We start from the raw sequence: 15010 nt of genomic DNA on the forward strand, positions 1-15010 counted from the left end.
TTCTTCATGGCAGGGATTTGAGCCAACCAATGGTTAAGGTTCAGTTACCTGATCCGTAGGAATGGGAGCCTGGGAAGGCAAGGGGTCATGTCAGATTGGCATGTACCCCTTGCTCACTCCTGCCTTTGGGGTTTTGCTGTGAAGGGTGTGGGCCTCGTCTCTGAGACAGAAGAGTAGGATGGGGGGAGGGTGGGCCTCTGGCTCTTGGTCCTCACTAAGCAGAGGCCAGAACTAAGACCCGGGAGGGGAAGGACAGTTTCTGGGAATCCCTTCTTACCAGGGGTGTGAGCAGTGACTGTTGTCTGAGAAACTATCAAGGGACAGTCGATGGACAAAGTGACCAAACCTAATGTTTGATGTGATGTTTTACTGGGGTCTCTATCTCTCACTAGCTCAGAGTCCTTTCCCACTCTGAGATTCCTGACTCACTCAGGGCTTGCCTCTATAGACAGACAATGAGACTGGTATTAAAAATGTTATTATTGCCATTTACTTATGTATATCCATGTGTATATCTGCATGTGAGAAGGTCAGAGGCTGTGAGATCCCCTGGAGTTCCAGGCAGTTGTGATTTGGATGCTTGGACTCAAACTCGGGTTTTCTGCAAAAACAGTATGTGATCTTAACCACGGAGCCATCTCTTTAGTTCCTAGCAGCTGCTCATTATGGTGGCCTAGGGAGATGCAGGCAGCTGCTGTTTGAGAGCACTGAGGGAGCAGGGTCAGTTCTGTGAGGCTGGGCATCTGAGCTGGGTGTGGGAGACATCTGGTCATAGCAGTGAGTCGCATCTTAGTTCGCTGAGGAAAACTTATTCCCAGGGAGTGCTTTCCCTGGGTGGGGACCCTGGGGTGTCAGTCCCACAGAGCTTTCTGTCTCAGTGGTCCTTACCTGCTCCTCACTGTAAACATCCTCTTCCTGCCCAGGAATCTCAGAGCTGAGGATCCCTCAGGTCGTGGGAACCTAGGGACAGTTGGTCATGGGTGGAGGGTTGACACCTCTGCATCCTGAGCTAGGCAGGTGGTAGTAGATAGTTTGACTGTATCATTGACATTCTGGGCAATAAATTCTGTAGTTAAAGGATTATGGGGGCTGAGGAGAGAGGAGGGGCTCCTCTGCTCAGCTAGACCCAGAGCCTGAGACAGGTACTTCAGTCTGGGGCGGCACTATCTCCATAGTTATCCATGGGATGGTTATCCCTGTGCTAATTGCCCAAACATAAGACAACAAAAGCCTGCCTGGGCTCCCAGAGTTGGTGCTCCCTCCCGTGTGTCTTGACCGTCTGCTCATGTGGTGTCATCACACGTGTGTGCTGGTCAGCTCAGCCAGGTCTGAGGAAAGCTGGAAGCATCTCGGCTCTTCTTCCTCCATGCTGTCAGAACCTGACCCTTCCATCCCGGGTCACTACCCTGTCTTGAGGTTGCTAAACTGTCGTTTGATGTCTTACTGGGGTCTCTATCTCTCACCAACTTGCAGGAAAACCTATTGTCACCGGCGACTGAACTTTCTGGAATCCAAGTTTAGCCTTCATGAGATGTTAAATGAAATGTCAGAGTTCAAGGAATTGAAGAGTAACCCCCACAGAGACTTTTATAATGTGAGAAAGGTATGTGGTGGCTGGTGTCCAAGCCACTCACCTGGCCCCATACTGGGCCCAGGGAATGATGCCCTGGGTCTGTCTAGGTCCAGAGTTGGGTGAGCGCCAGGTCTCCTGGCTGGACATTTCTTGGCCAGAGTAGCCTGTGTGATAAAACATGTCTATGCAGTAGGAAGACTGGCAGAATGCATCCTTGCATCGGGTTGTCTTGGATACTGTGGTACCATTCTAGATCTACATTGGAAAGTCTGTGTTGGTGCAAGTCTTTCTCCAGCATCAGAACATAGCCTGCTAACTGGTCTTAACAGTGGCGGCTTTAGGGTAGTGGATGTGTTAGAGACATCACAGAGGGAAAGCTGTCAGGACCTGTCTGGACTTAGGAGTTGGCAGGTTTCCATCCTTTGGAGTCAGCTCTATTAAAGCAAAGCATTAAGATGCTCCAGCCTCTGCCCTTCCTCTGCCCCTGGAGTGGCCGCGTGGCTCTGGCACCTTCTGCCTGCAGGGGCAGCAACAGGGCAGGCCTGTGTTAGAGGGTCCTGGCCTGGAGCTTTTCCACTTTCTTCCAGGGGAAGGACAACTTGGGATCATGCTGAGCATGGCTCGGATGGAGAGCAAGACTCAACTTTCTGCTCATAAGAATCCTCAGAGACAAGTGCTGTGACAGGGGTGGGGAGTGGCTTTCAGAGAGGCCAGAACTGAGGAGGAGAGGGTGTGTGGTACAGGGGAAGGAACGAGTGACAGTGGCCTTCTGGGGAGGGAGCAGAGTGTGCAGATGTCAGAAGGGGAGAGGGAGGAGAGAGCGTGCAAGCTCATGGGGCTGGAAGGTGGGTGACAGCCAGGTAGAGGGAGGCCAGCAGAGCTGTGGCAAGGTTCTGCACCATGGAGGCCTATGGACTTCTTAAAGAATGTCATAAGTCTCAGACTCTGGACCAAGAGGCTTCAGAAGTAAGAGTAGGACGCGTGGGCTATTGGATGCATGGGCAGAGGTGAAAGGTTGTGGTTAGACCACTTCCCTAGATACAATAGCCACCGTCTGTTCCTTCTTTGGGTGGCTCAGTTTCTGTGAGAACTTAGCACATACCCTGGCAGATGGGTGAAACGCCTCCCCTAGCCTGGCATATCCCCACCCCGCCCTCTGCAAGTGTGAGCGAGCACTATGGGCCTCTATAGCTCCTGAGGCTTGGAGCCAGGCTAGCCTAGCCAACTGTGCTTCTGATGGTCCTGTGGTCATCCCTGGACAGCCCATGGCTGTCTCTGGGTTGCTCCTTGGCCATGATGTGGGAAAGAGAGAGATGATTCTTGGGGTTTCCTGGCAGTCTGGGGTTGATGCCTGCTCTATCCACAACAGTCTCATTTTTGGCACCTAAATTGGTCCATAAGTATGAATCCAGAGCTGCTGAGTTAGGCCTGGTCCTCCAGGGCAGAGAGCTGGGTGCTGGGTGCTGGGTGCTGGGAGATTTGTTTTCTCACTCAAAATCTGGGTTCTAAGGACAAGACTGAGATTTAAAATCTACAGTGACAGGGAAGGGCTATTCCTATCTCTATGGTGGCTGCCATGTCCAGAGCCAGGCTCTCAAGGCAGGAGCCTGGGGCGTGGCAGGTGTCAGTATGGGTAGTAAGGAATGAGTTTTGATACTGGGAGTCCCAACCAGCAGGACCCTATAATTGAGCATGTAGTCTCTGCCCACTGCTAGGAAGGAAGGACTGTGTTTGCTCCTTGGAAGTTGGATGTTGGATAGAAATGAGCATTGTCCACTTTGGTAAAGTGTAACATTAGGGACATCATAGGTATTATTTGGGCCAAGCCTGATCAAGTGGGATCGGATCCCTGAAGCTATTCAAGCTTAGAGGAAGAATAGAGTATCGATTACTCATGTCTGCCATGGGTGTGAGAAGAGCCAGTGTTAGTTAGCTCAGGTCTTAGACATCAAACAGTGCTTCACTGAAATGTGACTGTTCTGTGAACCTTGATCTCACGTGACAGTAAAGTATCCGCATAGATTCTTCTAGCCAGACACTAAAATGAAGGCCTTTTTTGACTTATTCTGCAAGCTGGACTAGGGGATTCCTGGATGGCCCAGCTGGTTTCATTCTATGTCCTGTGACTCATGGAAGCTATGACAGGCTGTGTGCATGACTGCGAAGCTGGAAGACACAGCTAGAATGGCAAAGAATGTGTGGAGTCATGCTGAGTGAGGTAGGCCGTGCCGCAGTGAGCGAAGCCAGGCTGGGCTCCTTGTTGCCTCTCGGCTATGAAGCGCTGGAGCTTCAGCCCCGCTCCGTGTGATGTTCTGCATCTCACAGCTTTGAGTTCTTCTGTCTTTCCTGGAGGAGGGTCAAGAACTGATGGCAGGAAGGTCCCTGATGAGTGAGCACTGTCCCCAACACCATAGGCTGGCTGGGATAATGGACACACAAGTCCAATAGATCAAATGTCTGGCTTGGCATGTCTTAACAGATGACCAACCAGCTGTGGACAGCATTCCCCAGCTTGAGGTCAGTGTCTCCTTCCCCCAGCCTTGCCAGAAAGCCTGGTCTGCTGCAGTTCTAGCGTGAATTGTAGCACCCTGAATTGTGACCTCTCTTGTCTTCTTGGTATCATGAGAGGTGACCCAGCATGCCTATTGTGTCTCTAGGGCACCTGTTAGCCAGGTGACAGCCTGTAAGTGAAACACAGTAAAAAGAGAGAGAAAATGGAGGGGAGAGGGAGATAGGACAGACAACGTGAGGAGTGATAGTATTCTAAAAAAAACCAAACAGTCCACTCTAGCTTGTATGTGCACGGGGATGGTGTGGCTGACCGAGGACAAGGGGAAAAGCCACAAGGCCAGGAAAGAGGTCTTTCTGGACTCAGGAGTAAGTTCTTTGGTGGCAGTGGGAGTGAAGTTTGGGAGGTAGAACTGATGTGATTAGCTGGTACTGAGAGAAGAGGGTGGGAAGGCTGCCCACTTTTTCACAATGAACTTCTGAGGTCAGGATCGGCCATTTCCCAAGACACTGAGGACCAGGAGATGGTCAGGTTTGCACTGTGGTCTGAGACGGAGAGTACATTCTGGAGGTGAACTGTCTGTGAGTTCCTCAAATAGAGACGTCCGTTAGGTAATTACTTAGTTCTGGGACTTTCAGCTCATGGTCCGCATTTGGGAGTTGTTTAAAGAGAAAAGTTAAAGGCACAGGCGGCTCAGCTCTTGGCGTTCTTGCAGAGAACTGGAATTCAGTTCCCAGCATTCGTGGCAGGCAGCTTACAACTGCACCTGATTTCATTTCCAGGGGATTGATGCCCTTTTCAGCCCCAGCCCCACCCCCACCCCCTGCCTCTTTGCACTTGCACGTTCTCTCTCTCTCTCTCTCTGGACTCCGCTCTCCCTCAAGCCCCCCCCTCCACTCCCTGGTGTATATGCATGTATTCACATACACATGAATAAAAATAATCTTTAAAGGCACAGGTGGCATAGGTCAGGGGTGAGGATGAGCTGTCACAAGAGAGGTCAGAGGTGAAGAGACAGCTCGATGTTACAGGAGTTTAGCATGACACCGAAGACCTGAGACATTCAACAAGGAAGCCAAGGTCCCACTGGGCTCCAGGCTGGTGCCTCCTTTGGGGAATCTGTGTTTCCATCAAGTGCAGGGGTCCCAAGCTCCTGACTCCTGTCTGTGAGTCAGAACTTTCTCTGAGGTCTGAGTCCACATGCTGGCTTCCAGTCAGGATATCTGTTTCAGAATGGGGCTTGAAAATCCTGGGCTCAGGTGAGGTAGCGTTGACTGAGAAAGGTGTGGTGGGTACCCTCTTAACTCTCTTAGGGGTATTGCTTTGGGAATTCCCAGAGAAGTCAGTGGGAAGGGTTGAATCTCAATGGTTATATGAACCCATTGGAATGGATAGCACCAGTTTTTTCTTCATTCGTTCGTTCATTCATTCATTCACCATTGACTCACCGATACCTTGGACCAATCCTTGGGGCAGGTGTGACGTGGATGCAGTGGACTTGGTCCCTGCCCTTGAGGAGGTCCCAGGCAGATAGAAACATGTAAGAGGGGTCAGGAGGATGTGCCCACCAATGTGGATGACTGTCCCAGGTGCCCAGGCTGGGCAAGAGAGAGAATGGATTAGCTGTGCCCAGGGGATCAGGGTTGGCTCCCATGTAGAGGAGGCAGAATAATACATATGAGCTTGGCAGGAAGGAAACCTGTGGGCTGAGAAAGGCATGGGCAATGTGATACCACAGAGCAGCTTGGTGTCTGAGGAGCCAAGCATGGCTCCCCACATGTGATGGGGGCAGCTGGAAGAGGAGAGATTATGATTGCTCGCAGCCTTAATTCCAGGTTCAAGTGCTGGGACTGAGTATGCAAGAGAGGACTTGTCAAGTGGGTAAACTAGAAACCAAAACAAAAATATCTTGATGCTGTTTGGATATAGGCTGGGTGGCAGGCCTGCAGGAGCGAAGACTAGATCCTAGGCCTGGAGGAAAAATAAGAAGGGGGATGGTGGGCACTCTGTCCACAGCCAGTGTGGTGCTGAGACTCTGTGTTCCGCTTGGAGGGTTGAGGCTCTTCGGTCACTAGGGGAGGGGACTGGCTCATTGACCAGTGGGTGATGTGTTCCAGGTAGACACACACATTCATGCAGCAGCCTGCATGAATCAGAAGCACCTGCTGCGTTTCATCAAGCACACGTACCAGACAGAGCCCGACAGAACTGTGGCAGAGAAGCTAGGTCGGAAGATCACCCTGCGGCAGGTGTTCGACAGCCTGCACATGGACCCCTACGACCTCACGGTGGACTCGCTGGATGTTCATGCGGTAAGTGAGCTCTGCCCTGGGTACTTCTATCAGGAGTGCTCTGTCCACAGAAGCCAGCATATCTGTGCTTGGACAGTTGGTGGCTGGGGAAATCATCTTACTTTGCTTGTAGTAGAGCTGTGGAAGGAATCTGGTGTTCTTGAATAGTGAGGCTGGGAACAAACGAGTCAAAGGAAGACCATGAAGTTGGATGGTTACAAATTCTAATCCCCCTCAATCACTTAGGAGTCATGTACCCTTAGGTGAATCACTTAAACTTTCATTTTCTTGTCAATAAAATGATGACTGTAGGACTGGAGAGATGGAGGAAAGACCATTTTCTGCTCTTGCAAGAAGACAGGGTTTCAGTTCTTAGAACCCACAGTCAGGCAGGCGCTCATGAGCGCCCATTACTGCAGTTCTAAGGACTCTGCGCCATCTTCTGGCCATTACAGGAACTGCATGCACTCAGCACCCATCTAGCCAAGCAGGCACACATAAGTAAAAATATCCATACATTTAAAAAAAAAAATATTTAAAAAGTGATGACTATCATGCACCTTGTTAATTTTCAAAGTTGTTAAGATGCTGAATGACGGTGCAGTTGCTATAGAGACAGCAGAGTGGTCCTTTAAAATGTTAGCTGTAGAATTCCATAGACTTCCTAGCTTCTATTCACGCCCTTGAAGGCACTGAAAATGGAGACTTCAGTAGACACTTGCACTCCGCTGTCCATAGCAGCGTTATCTTCAGTATTCAAAAGGTAGAAAATAGCACAATTATTGGACCACAGACAATAACTAACCCAAATGTAACAAACGCACACGCACAGTAATTACTGTTCAGACTTAGAAAGCCAGAGTAAAAACTTAATTTTTTTTTCTGATTATATTTTTTTGTGGTGTGTGTGTGTATGTTTTTACACCTGCATGGCACATGTATGTATATGTGTAGGCCTGAATTTGATGCTGGTAACCATCTTGGTTTACTCTTTCTCCATATTCATTGAAGCATAAGGGTTTCTCAATCGAATTCAGAGCTCATCAATAGAGCCCAGCCTTAGCCAGTGTCTTTGGGGCTCCCTTCTCTTTGCTTTCTGAGGTCAGAATTACAAGTGGGGCCACTATGCCCACCTGGCATTGGTTTGGGCTTCTGAGGATCTGAATCTGGTCCACGGGCGAACAGTAAACAGATGAGCTGCTGAGTAAACAGATGAGCTCATCTGAAGTTTAGGGTCTTCCCCGACCCTAAACTTGATACACTTCAGTAAGTGCCCTCTGTAAGTCACTTATGTTCCTCACACGTCCAAGACCTTGAACTCCACCACAGAGTGCCTGTCCAAAGAGTCCTATGGCTGACTGAGGGACATGGTCCTGGCACACAGAATGACCAAGGTTTCATGCAGAAAGTTGTGGTGGCGCATGCCTGTAATTCTATCACTATAGAGGATGAGGCAGGAGGATTGCAAGTTAGAAGATATCCTGTGCTACATAGTGAGGCTCTGTCTAAAAGAAAGAAAGGGAGGGAGGGGGATCTAGAGCTAAAGGAGGGGGGTGACTACATTTTCCAGTGTGGCTGTCTTGGCAAGGTCAGGAGAAACATATTTGGTAGCCGCATGGAAATGTGAGGCAGCCAGCTGGTGGTCTCCTCCTCAGGGCCGCCAGACATTTCACCGCTTCGACAAATTCAACTCCAAGTACAACCCCGTGGGGGCCAGCGAGCTCCGGGACCTGTATCTGAAAACTGAGAACTACCTCGGGGGAGAGTACTTTGCTCGTATGGTCAAGGTGAGTGAGCCCTCAGCCTCTTCAGATACCTGCCGTTGTCTGCCTTCAAAAAGTAGGGGCACGTGTGACCCTCTGTCCCTTCCTCTCCCTGAAGGCCCTTCTGTCTACCACCCAACACAGGCAAGCGCTGGTCTCCTGCTCTTGAGCACGGACAGGTGTGTCCTGTGGGCTGATGGCAGGGAAGGGGCAAGAAGGGAAGAGCTCCTAGCGTCCTGGCGCCACCCCTGTCTATTGCGGCCAGAACTCGGCTGGTTGCAGGCTGGCTTCAGGTGGAGACATGGCTGCTGCCCAGCCTGGTTCTGCAGCCAGGCCTGTTTACAGCCTGCCCGTGTCAGACCCTGGCCTCCCTCCCAGGAGACACCTCGGCAGGGGAGTGGGGGCTTATGTGGCAACGCCAGGAATTTAGATCAGCCTTTCCACCTATGTGCAGGTAGCTGAAGGACCCCAGGGCCCACCGAGGGATGGGGTCTCCCATGTATCTGGGAGGTTTTTGGGTTGACTCAATTCTTGCTATCAGGAAGTGGCCCGGGAGCTAGAGGACAGCAAGTACCAATACTCAGAACCACGGCTCTCCATCTATGGTCGCAGTCCCAAGGAGTGGTCTAGCCTGGCCCGCTGGTTCATCCAGCACAAGGTCTACTCACCCAACATGCGCTGGATCATTCAGGTGCCCCGCATCTAGTGAGTATCGTGCTCTTGTCTGCCCTGGGTTCTTGGGGGACCACAGCCTGTCCTACATGACTCCTGGGTATGCTCCTGAGGGTAGGGCAGGGGTGGTGGGGCTTGACTCTCAGCACACATCACTTTTGCTTTTGAAGAATACATGGTGGGGGGACTACCCTCTCTTCTTATTGAAGACTTGGGTCATGAGATGACCTGTAGTGTCCTACATGGCTGGCCTCCCTGGCCGTCATGCAGAGCGACACTCTCATCTCCAGCTGGGCTGGGCATGGGGTTCAGAGGGGCTGAGTTGAGCTCTCACCCAGCCTGAATCCCACCACTTCACTCTCAGTGGCCTCTGGCTTGAGTCAGTGGCCCGATGGGCACAGGAAGATGCCCATCAGTTTGCAAACACTGACGGCACTGGCTGTTTGCTCTGTTCGGAAAGTGACTAGGCTCCACCAGGCAGACCAAGTCCTCCTACCAAGCAAGCCTTTGGTTTCCCCAGTGATATATTTAGGTCAAAGAAACTACTGCCAAACTTTGGGAAGATGCTGGAGAACATCTTCCTGCCCCTGTTCAAAGCTACCATCAACCCCCAAGATCATCGGGAGCTTCATCTCTTCCTTAAATACGTAAGTGCCAGGGTGGGGACTCTAGTGAGCCTGGTGTGGCAAGGGAGGGCACATCTGCCCCACATGGGTCCATTTCAGGGTTCACTTTCTCCAGCCTCCCACTCTGCTCCCCTCCCCAGCTCCTGGACCCAGGCACAGGCTGCCAGCTCCAAGAAGCTGGATAATGAAAGGAACGGAGGGAGGCTTCTTCTCAGGGTAGTGGTTGTTGGTAACGCAGGGGAAGGTTGTGTCTGTCCCTAGAAGGGCAGCTGTGGGCAATGATCAGTAGCTTTTAGCCTGGAGATTGGAAATGCCTGATCAAAAGGATTTCTTCGGTTTCCTCCCAGTGAAGCAGAGGTGCCTCTGGGGCCATGGATACACCTGGCCAGGGACCCTTGATCTATTGTGAGGCACCCAGCTGGTGTCTCATGGCTATACCTGACACACCAAAGGAATCCTCTACCTATAACTCGCTCTGAATCCAGCTCTGGACCTCTTTGGGCCTAGAGTCTAGTCATCCCACTTGGACGGCTTCCAAAACCACTTTGGTCCTGTTTTGCTCAACATTAAAATGAGGCCACAGCCACCACCCCGACACAGTGTCACTTGAGTACTAACTAGCTGACGAGTTGTAAGGCCAGGGGACCTTGATGGATGGTAGTAGATGCCCGGCATATCAAGTAGCCGCACCCCAGCATGGCACTGCTGCCGTTGGCAGTGGCTGCTGTTCCCTGCAGGACTGGCCTCCTTGGCACAGCAGCAGGAAACCTGGCAGCTCAGATCCAGCCTCATCTGGCCCAGCCTCAGTTTCCTCATTGTCTCCAGCCGGATACACAGGGGCTGGCATTCTCCAGGCTGGCCTACTGGGCCAACTCAGAGGCTCAGGGTCCCCGACAGGAGTGTGAGCTGCGAAACCCTGTGGGGAGCTGAACAGAGTCCCAGATTATCCTGCCCTGGCTCAGTGTCAGAATCCTTACTTCCCACACAGGTGACTGGGTTTGACAGTGTGGATGATGAATCCAAGCACAGTGACCACATGTTCTCAGACAAGAGTCCCAGCCCAGACCTCTGGACCAGTGAGCAGAACCCACCCTACAGTTACTACCTGTACTACATGTATGCCAACATCATGGTGCTGAACAACCTCCGCAGGTGGGTGAGGCCCCGGCATGAGCCTGTGTTGCACATGCATGTGTTCCTTCTGCCAACATGCATACCCACGTGGTATTTAAATGTATCACATGACTGCTCACACATGTGGCCATATGCTTGAGAAGACTCATGCCAACACAGATATGTAGTATGTGTGCAATGACGCTGTACACCTGCACACACATGTTCATATGCACATACTGACCACACACCATGTGGGCTATTATATCTGGGAGACAGGAGAGACCTGGGACACGCTGACCATACGCACGCTTCTTTCCTGCTAGGCAGCAGTCTGTACACATGCATTTGTGCTTTGAAAAACTTCGGCTCCCCTGTGATAGGCACAGTCTGGACACAGGAGAGACAGAGTGAAACAGATGCAATTTGTCTTAGGGTGGTCTCCCATGGAAAGGCTCCACAAACCAGACAAAGCACATACTGGCAGAAGCCAGAAACCTGGGACACAGGACACAGCTACATTCCCCTCCCTGAGAGTAATACTGCATACACCTTCCTTTGGAGTGTGCCTTCTCACTGGTTAGCACTGAGCTAATCCAGGCTGTGATGTGGAAGGTTAGAATGGGATTGAGAAAAGGGGTTGGGAGCAGGGTGGAAGTGATCCTGAGCTAAGCTCTGGGAGACAGGCTTTCTGGTTCTGGCTTTGTCACTGACCTGCTCAGTGTCTTTCAACACACGTCATCCCCTGGACCATTTCTAAAGCAAAGAGGTGGCCTCCATCCACCTGCTTTCTCATGGTGGATGGAGGCCACAGTCTTGGAAAGCCAGGAAATGGGGCTGTGGGGAATGGAGGAGGGCCAGGACCCTTCTCTATGTCTATTCTCCTCTGTCCTTGGCTTCTGAACTGTAGGAGGGGATGCTTCTAGGGTGCACTGGTTTAGCTGTGCTGACCATGCCAGAGGGATGTGGGCAGTGTAAGCCAGGGGCGCATCCTGACCTGGAGCCTCCCTTTGACAGGGAACGAGGCCTGAGCACGTTCCTGTTCCGGCCTCACTGTGGGGAGGCCGGCTCCATCACTCACCTAGTGTCTGCCTTCCTGACTGCAGACAATATTTCCCACGGGCTGCTGCTTAAGAAGGTAAGTGGGCCACTCGTGGGGGCTAGGCTCCCATCCCCCATTCCCCACCCCCCATCCCCTCTTCAGAGCTCTGGTCAGTGCTCCTGGAGAGGGCTGTGCCACTGTAGTCTTCTTGGCTTCACTTCACTTTTTATTTAAATACTTTCACATATTTTGATCATATTCTTTCCCCCTTCCAACTCCATACCCACTACCCAATTCATGTTTTCATCTTCCCCCCATCCCTCAACCCCCCAAAAACTAAACTAAAGCAGGAAAACCAACAAAAACAATTTGGCTCACTTTTAACCATAAAATAACCAAACATCACATTTTAGATGAAAAAAAAAAAACCTAAAAAAATCTTACTTTCTTTACAGAAACAGTATTAGCAGCCCTTTAGTATTTCCAGTTCCCTTTTCCTTTCCTTTTGAAAGGCTAATTTTTATTTTTGTGTTTGTGCATGCATGCTGGTGTGTGTGTGTGTGTGTGTGTGTGTGTGTGTGTGTGTGTAGGTCTGTGCATGAGCAAGGCAGGTGCCTGCAGAGGCTGTCGGATCCTGGAGCTGCCATTACAGGTCATTGTGAACTGCCTCAAACGGAACTCAGGTCCTCCATAAAAGCACTGCAGAAAACCACACTGAGGCCGCCCTGCAGCTCACTGTCACCTACAGCATAATTTTAGCATAATAATAAGCACAAAATTTGGACTCCTTCCGTTGACTGGTAACCCTTGCTCTGGGCTACAACATTCCTACGCCCTCATTTTAAGGCCTTGGGACAAAGGATTCACCACTGGGTCAGTAAGTGACTCCCAGTCCCCAGTGGCGGACACATTGGCCATCTAGCTTTTGCTTCTGTAGGTGATGTCACTGTGAACCTGGGTACCCAGCCTGCCTACATATTGGGTCACTTCCAACATATTGCCTTGCCTCTGGTCCTGACATGTGCTCTCTCTGGTCACATTTGTATGGGACACAAGTCTACCATAGCAGGAAGCCCGCTCCTTCCCTTCCCTCAGGATATGGCTCTCGGGCTAGACTGTGTCCAGCTCTCTGGTAGTTCCTCTGCTCAATGCTGTGTCTGTCTGCACACCTAACAAGAAGCATCTTAAAGGAGAAAGGGCTTATTTTGACTCACGCTTGGAAGGATACAGCCTACTGTGGCAGGGATGCTATGATGCCTGGTAACATTGCATCTCCAGTCAGGACGTGGGAAATGGTTAGGAAGGGGATCCTAGAAATGATAAAACTTCAAGGCCCACAACCAGTGACTCACTTCTAGGGAGGCTCTATTTTCTAAACATTCCATAACCTTCCAAAACAGCGCTCCCAGCTGGAAATCAAACACACGAGCACCCAAGACTAGGAAGGAGATTTTATAGTCAAACAATGGAAGCCTTAACTTGAACGTTTCTCAAGCATACAGGGGTTCTCCCGGCCTGCCCACTTCAGGGGGCCTGTGGAGGTGTAAGGTGTGGCCTCTTGCCCAGCACTGTACCCTGCAGTCTGAGGCCAAGGGGGTGTACAAACAGTGGGCAAGAGGCCCATGTGTCCCAAGCAATGAGTGGAATGCAGGCAGTAGAAGAAGGTGGGTCTGGACATCCCAGCTTTCTTGGGCGTGGTGGCCTGTCCGGACAGCCCAGCCTCTGGATTCCATTGGCGTGAACCACCACACTGCACCCTGGCACACGTCACACGAGTGTCTGTCGGTTCTTTTGCAGAGTCCTGTTTTGCAGTACCTCTACTACCTTGCTCAGATCCCTATTGCCATGTCTCCTCTCAGCAACAACAGCCTGTTTCTGGAATATTCCAAGAACCCACTCCGGGAATTCCTGCACAAGGGACTGCATGTCTCTCTCTCTACCGATGACCCCATGCAGTTTCACTACACCAAGGTGAGGCTGTGGAGACGCAGCTGTGTCCCAGCAGGCATCGGTGCTGGCCTGCTCCCCGACCCCTACCCTGTGAGGATGCAAGCCCATAGCTCACTTGTTCTGTTGTGGTGTGGCTTGGTGAAGACGAGGGGTGCTCCTCTGGTGAGGGAAGTCGGTCTTTCTCGCCATCTACCTTGTATTGATGTATCTCTGTGATCGTGGAAGAGTCAGCAGAACTCTATTGTATTGTTTTATTGTATTTTATGTAAAGTGGGCATAAAACCATGCCCCCCTTAAACTGATGAACTAGAGTCTAATAGGTCCAATATATTATACACCATTCATTCAAAAATTGGAGCAAAAAATGATAGCGTTTGATCCATTGGGGTTCTGGTGTGCTTCACTCTGTAGACTAAGCTGGCCTTGATGCCGCAGAGATCTGCCTGCCTCTGCTTAGGCCTCTGCGGTGCTGTGATTAGGGCATGGCCACCGCACCTGGCTTTGCTAATCGGATTTTTATGACTATGCTTTGTGCCTCTGGGAAGAGAGAAGGGAAAGGAGATATCATGCACAGAGAACAGACATAACTGCTTCCAGAACATTCTACTGGCATTGATGGGACCAAGCCACTGACTAGCAAGCAATCGGTGTCAGGCTTACGGTGTCTGGACCTTTTACACCCAGAATGGAAGCCTTTGAAGAGCTGCCTCCCATCTTAGTTGTGTCTGTTGCTTTTTATTGTTGTGAGAACCTAGAGATGCTTTTAAAAATATTTACAAACTCATTTAAAAACAGTAATACTCTGGTTTCTTTTCTGAGTGTATAAGTCTTTCACCTTTAACAATAGTAATGTATCCGTTTGATGCCTAGATTCCCGAACTAGGGAGCTGAGGCACTGAGACCTGGAGCTGGGAGCCAGCCTGGGCTACAGAAGAAACCCTGCATCAAAACAAAACAAAAATAACCAAGAGACTAAACCCAACAATGACAGCAACACACACACACACACACACACACACACTACACAACCTCCACCCACCCCGAAATAGTAATAGAATCATTAAGTATTATATAAATAGCAAAAAATGTTATGAAAATAACTATTTTCCCAAAACAAAAATCCCAAGAGGAGTGGCACCGTTCTGCAGTTTGCTTCAGTGTCTTATTTAATAGAAGACAGCTGGGTTCCCATCCCCGCCTCTGCATTCAATTTGCTGGAAAGCATGCGAAAGCAGTCCTGCCTCACAACTGCTGCAGAGCTGTCATGCGGAGCTGGTAAACAGATTCTGGGTCTCAGCAGTCTTCAAACCTCACTTTTAGACCTACTGGAGGCAACAGTAAAGGAAGGGCTGGTGCTGGACAGCAGGTAGTTCCTGCCAGAAGAAAAAGCAGGGCCCTGGCTAACCCCGGCCCCTTAGGGCCTGATTGCATCATCTCCAGACATTTCTTGGTAGTTAATGTTACTTTTTAC

The 15010-nt window shown here is 50.6% G+C and overlaps 1 protein-coding gene and 1 long non-coding RNA gene across 3 annotated transcripts in view; one reads left to right on the plus strand and one right to left on the minus strand.

The window, feature by feature from the left end:
* Nucleotides 1-15010, plus strand: part of Ampd3 (adenosine monophosphate deaminase 3) — a 44569-nt gene that overhangs the window by 26552 nt on the left and 3007 nt on the right. For both annotated transcript variants that reach the window (XM_029479785.1, XM_021166488.2), the window contains 8 exons: nt 1474-1603; nt 6200-6394; nt 8029-8160; nt 8678-8841; nt 9329-9455; nt 10423-10586; nt 11565-11685; nt 13387-13560. In XM_029479785.1, the coding sequence (XP_029335645.1) occupies nt 1474-1603; nt 6200-6394; nt 8029-8160; nt 8678-8841; nt 9329-9455; nt 10423-10586; nt 11565-11685; nt 13387-13560 (1207 nt within the window). The remainder of the gene's footprint in view (nt 1-1473; nt 1604-6199; nt 6395-8028; nt 8161-8677; nt 8842-9328; nt 9456-10422; nt 10587-11564; nt 11686-13386; nt 13561-15010) is intronic.
* On the minus strand, nt 5988-7030 carry LOC110297626. The gene is made up of 2 exons (XR_002378309.1): nt 6934-7030; nt 5988-6546 (listed from the first exon to the last, which is right to left on the minus strand). It is a non-coding gene; the product is annotated as an uncharacterized LOC110297626 (long non-coding RNA).

This window comes from Mus caroli, chromosome 7, assembly GCF_900094665.2.
Source record: "Mus caroli chromosome 7, CAROLI_EIJ_v1.1, whole genome shotgun sequence".
Classification (NCBI taxonomy): domain Eukaryota; kingdom Metazoa; phylum Chordata; class Mammalia; order Rodentia; family Muridae; genus Mus; species Mus caroli.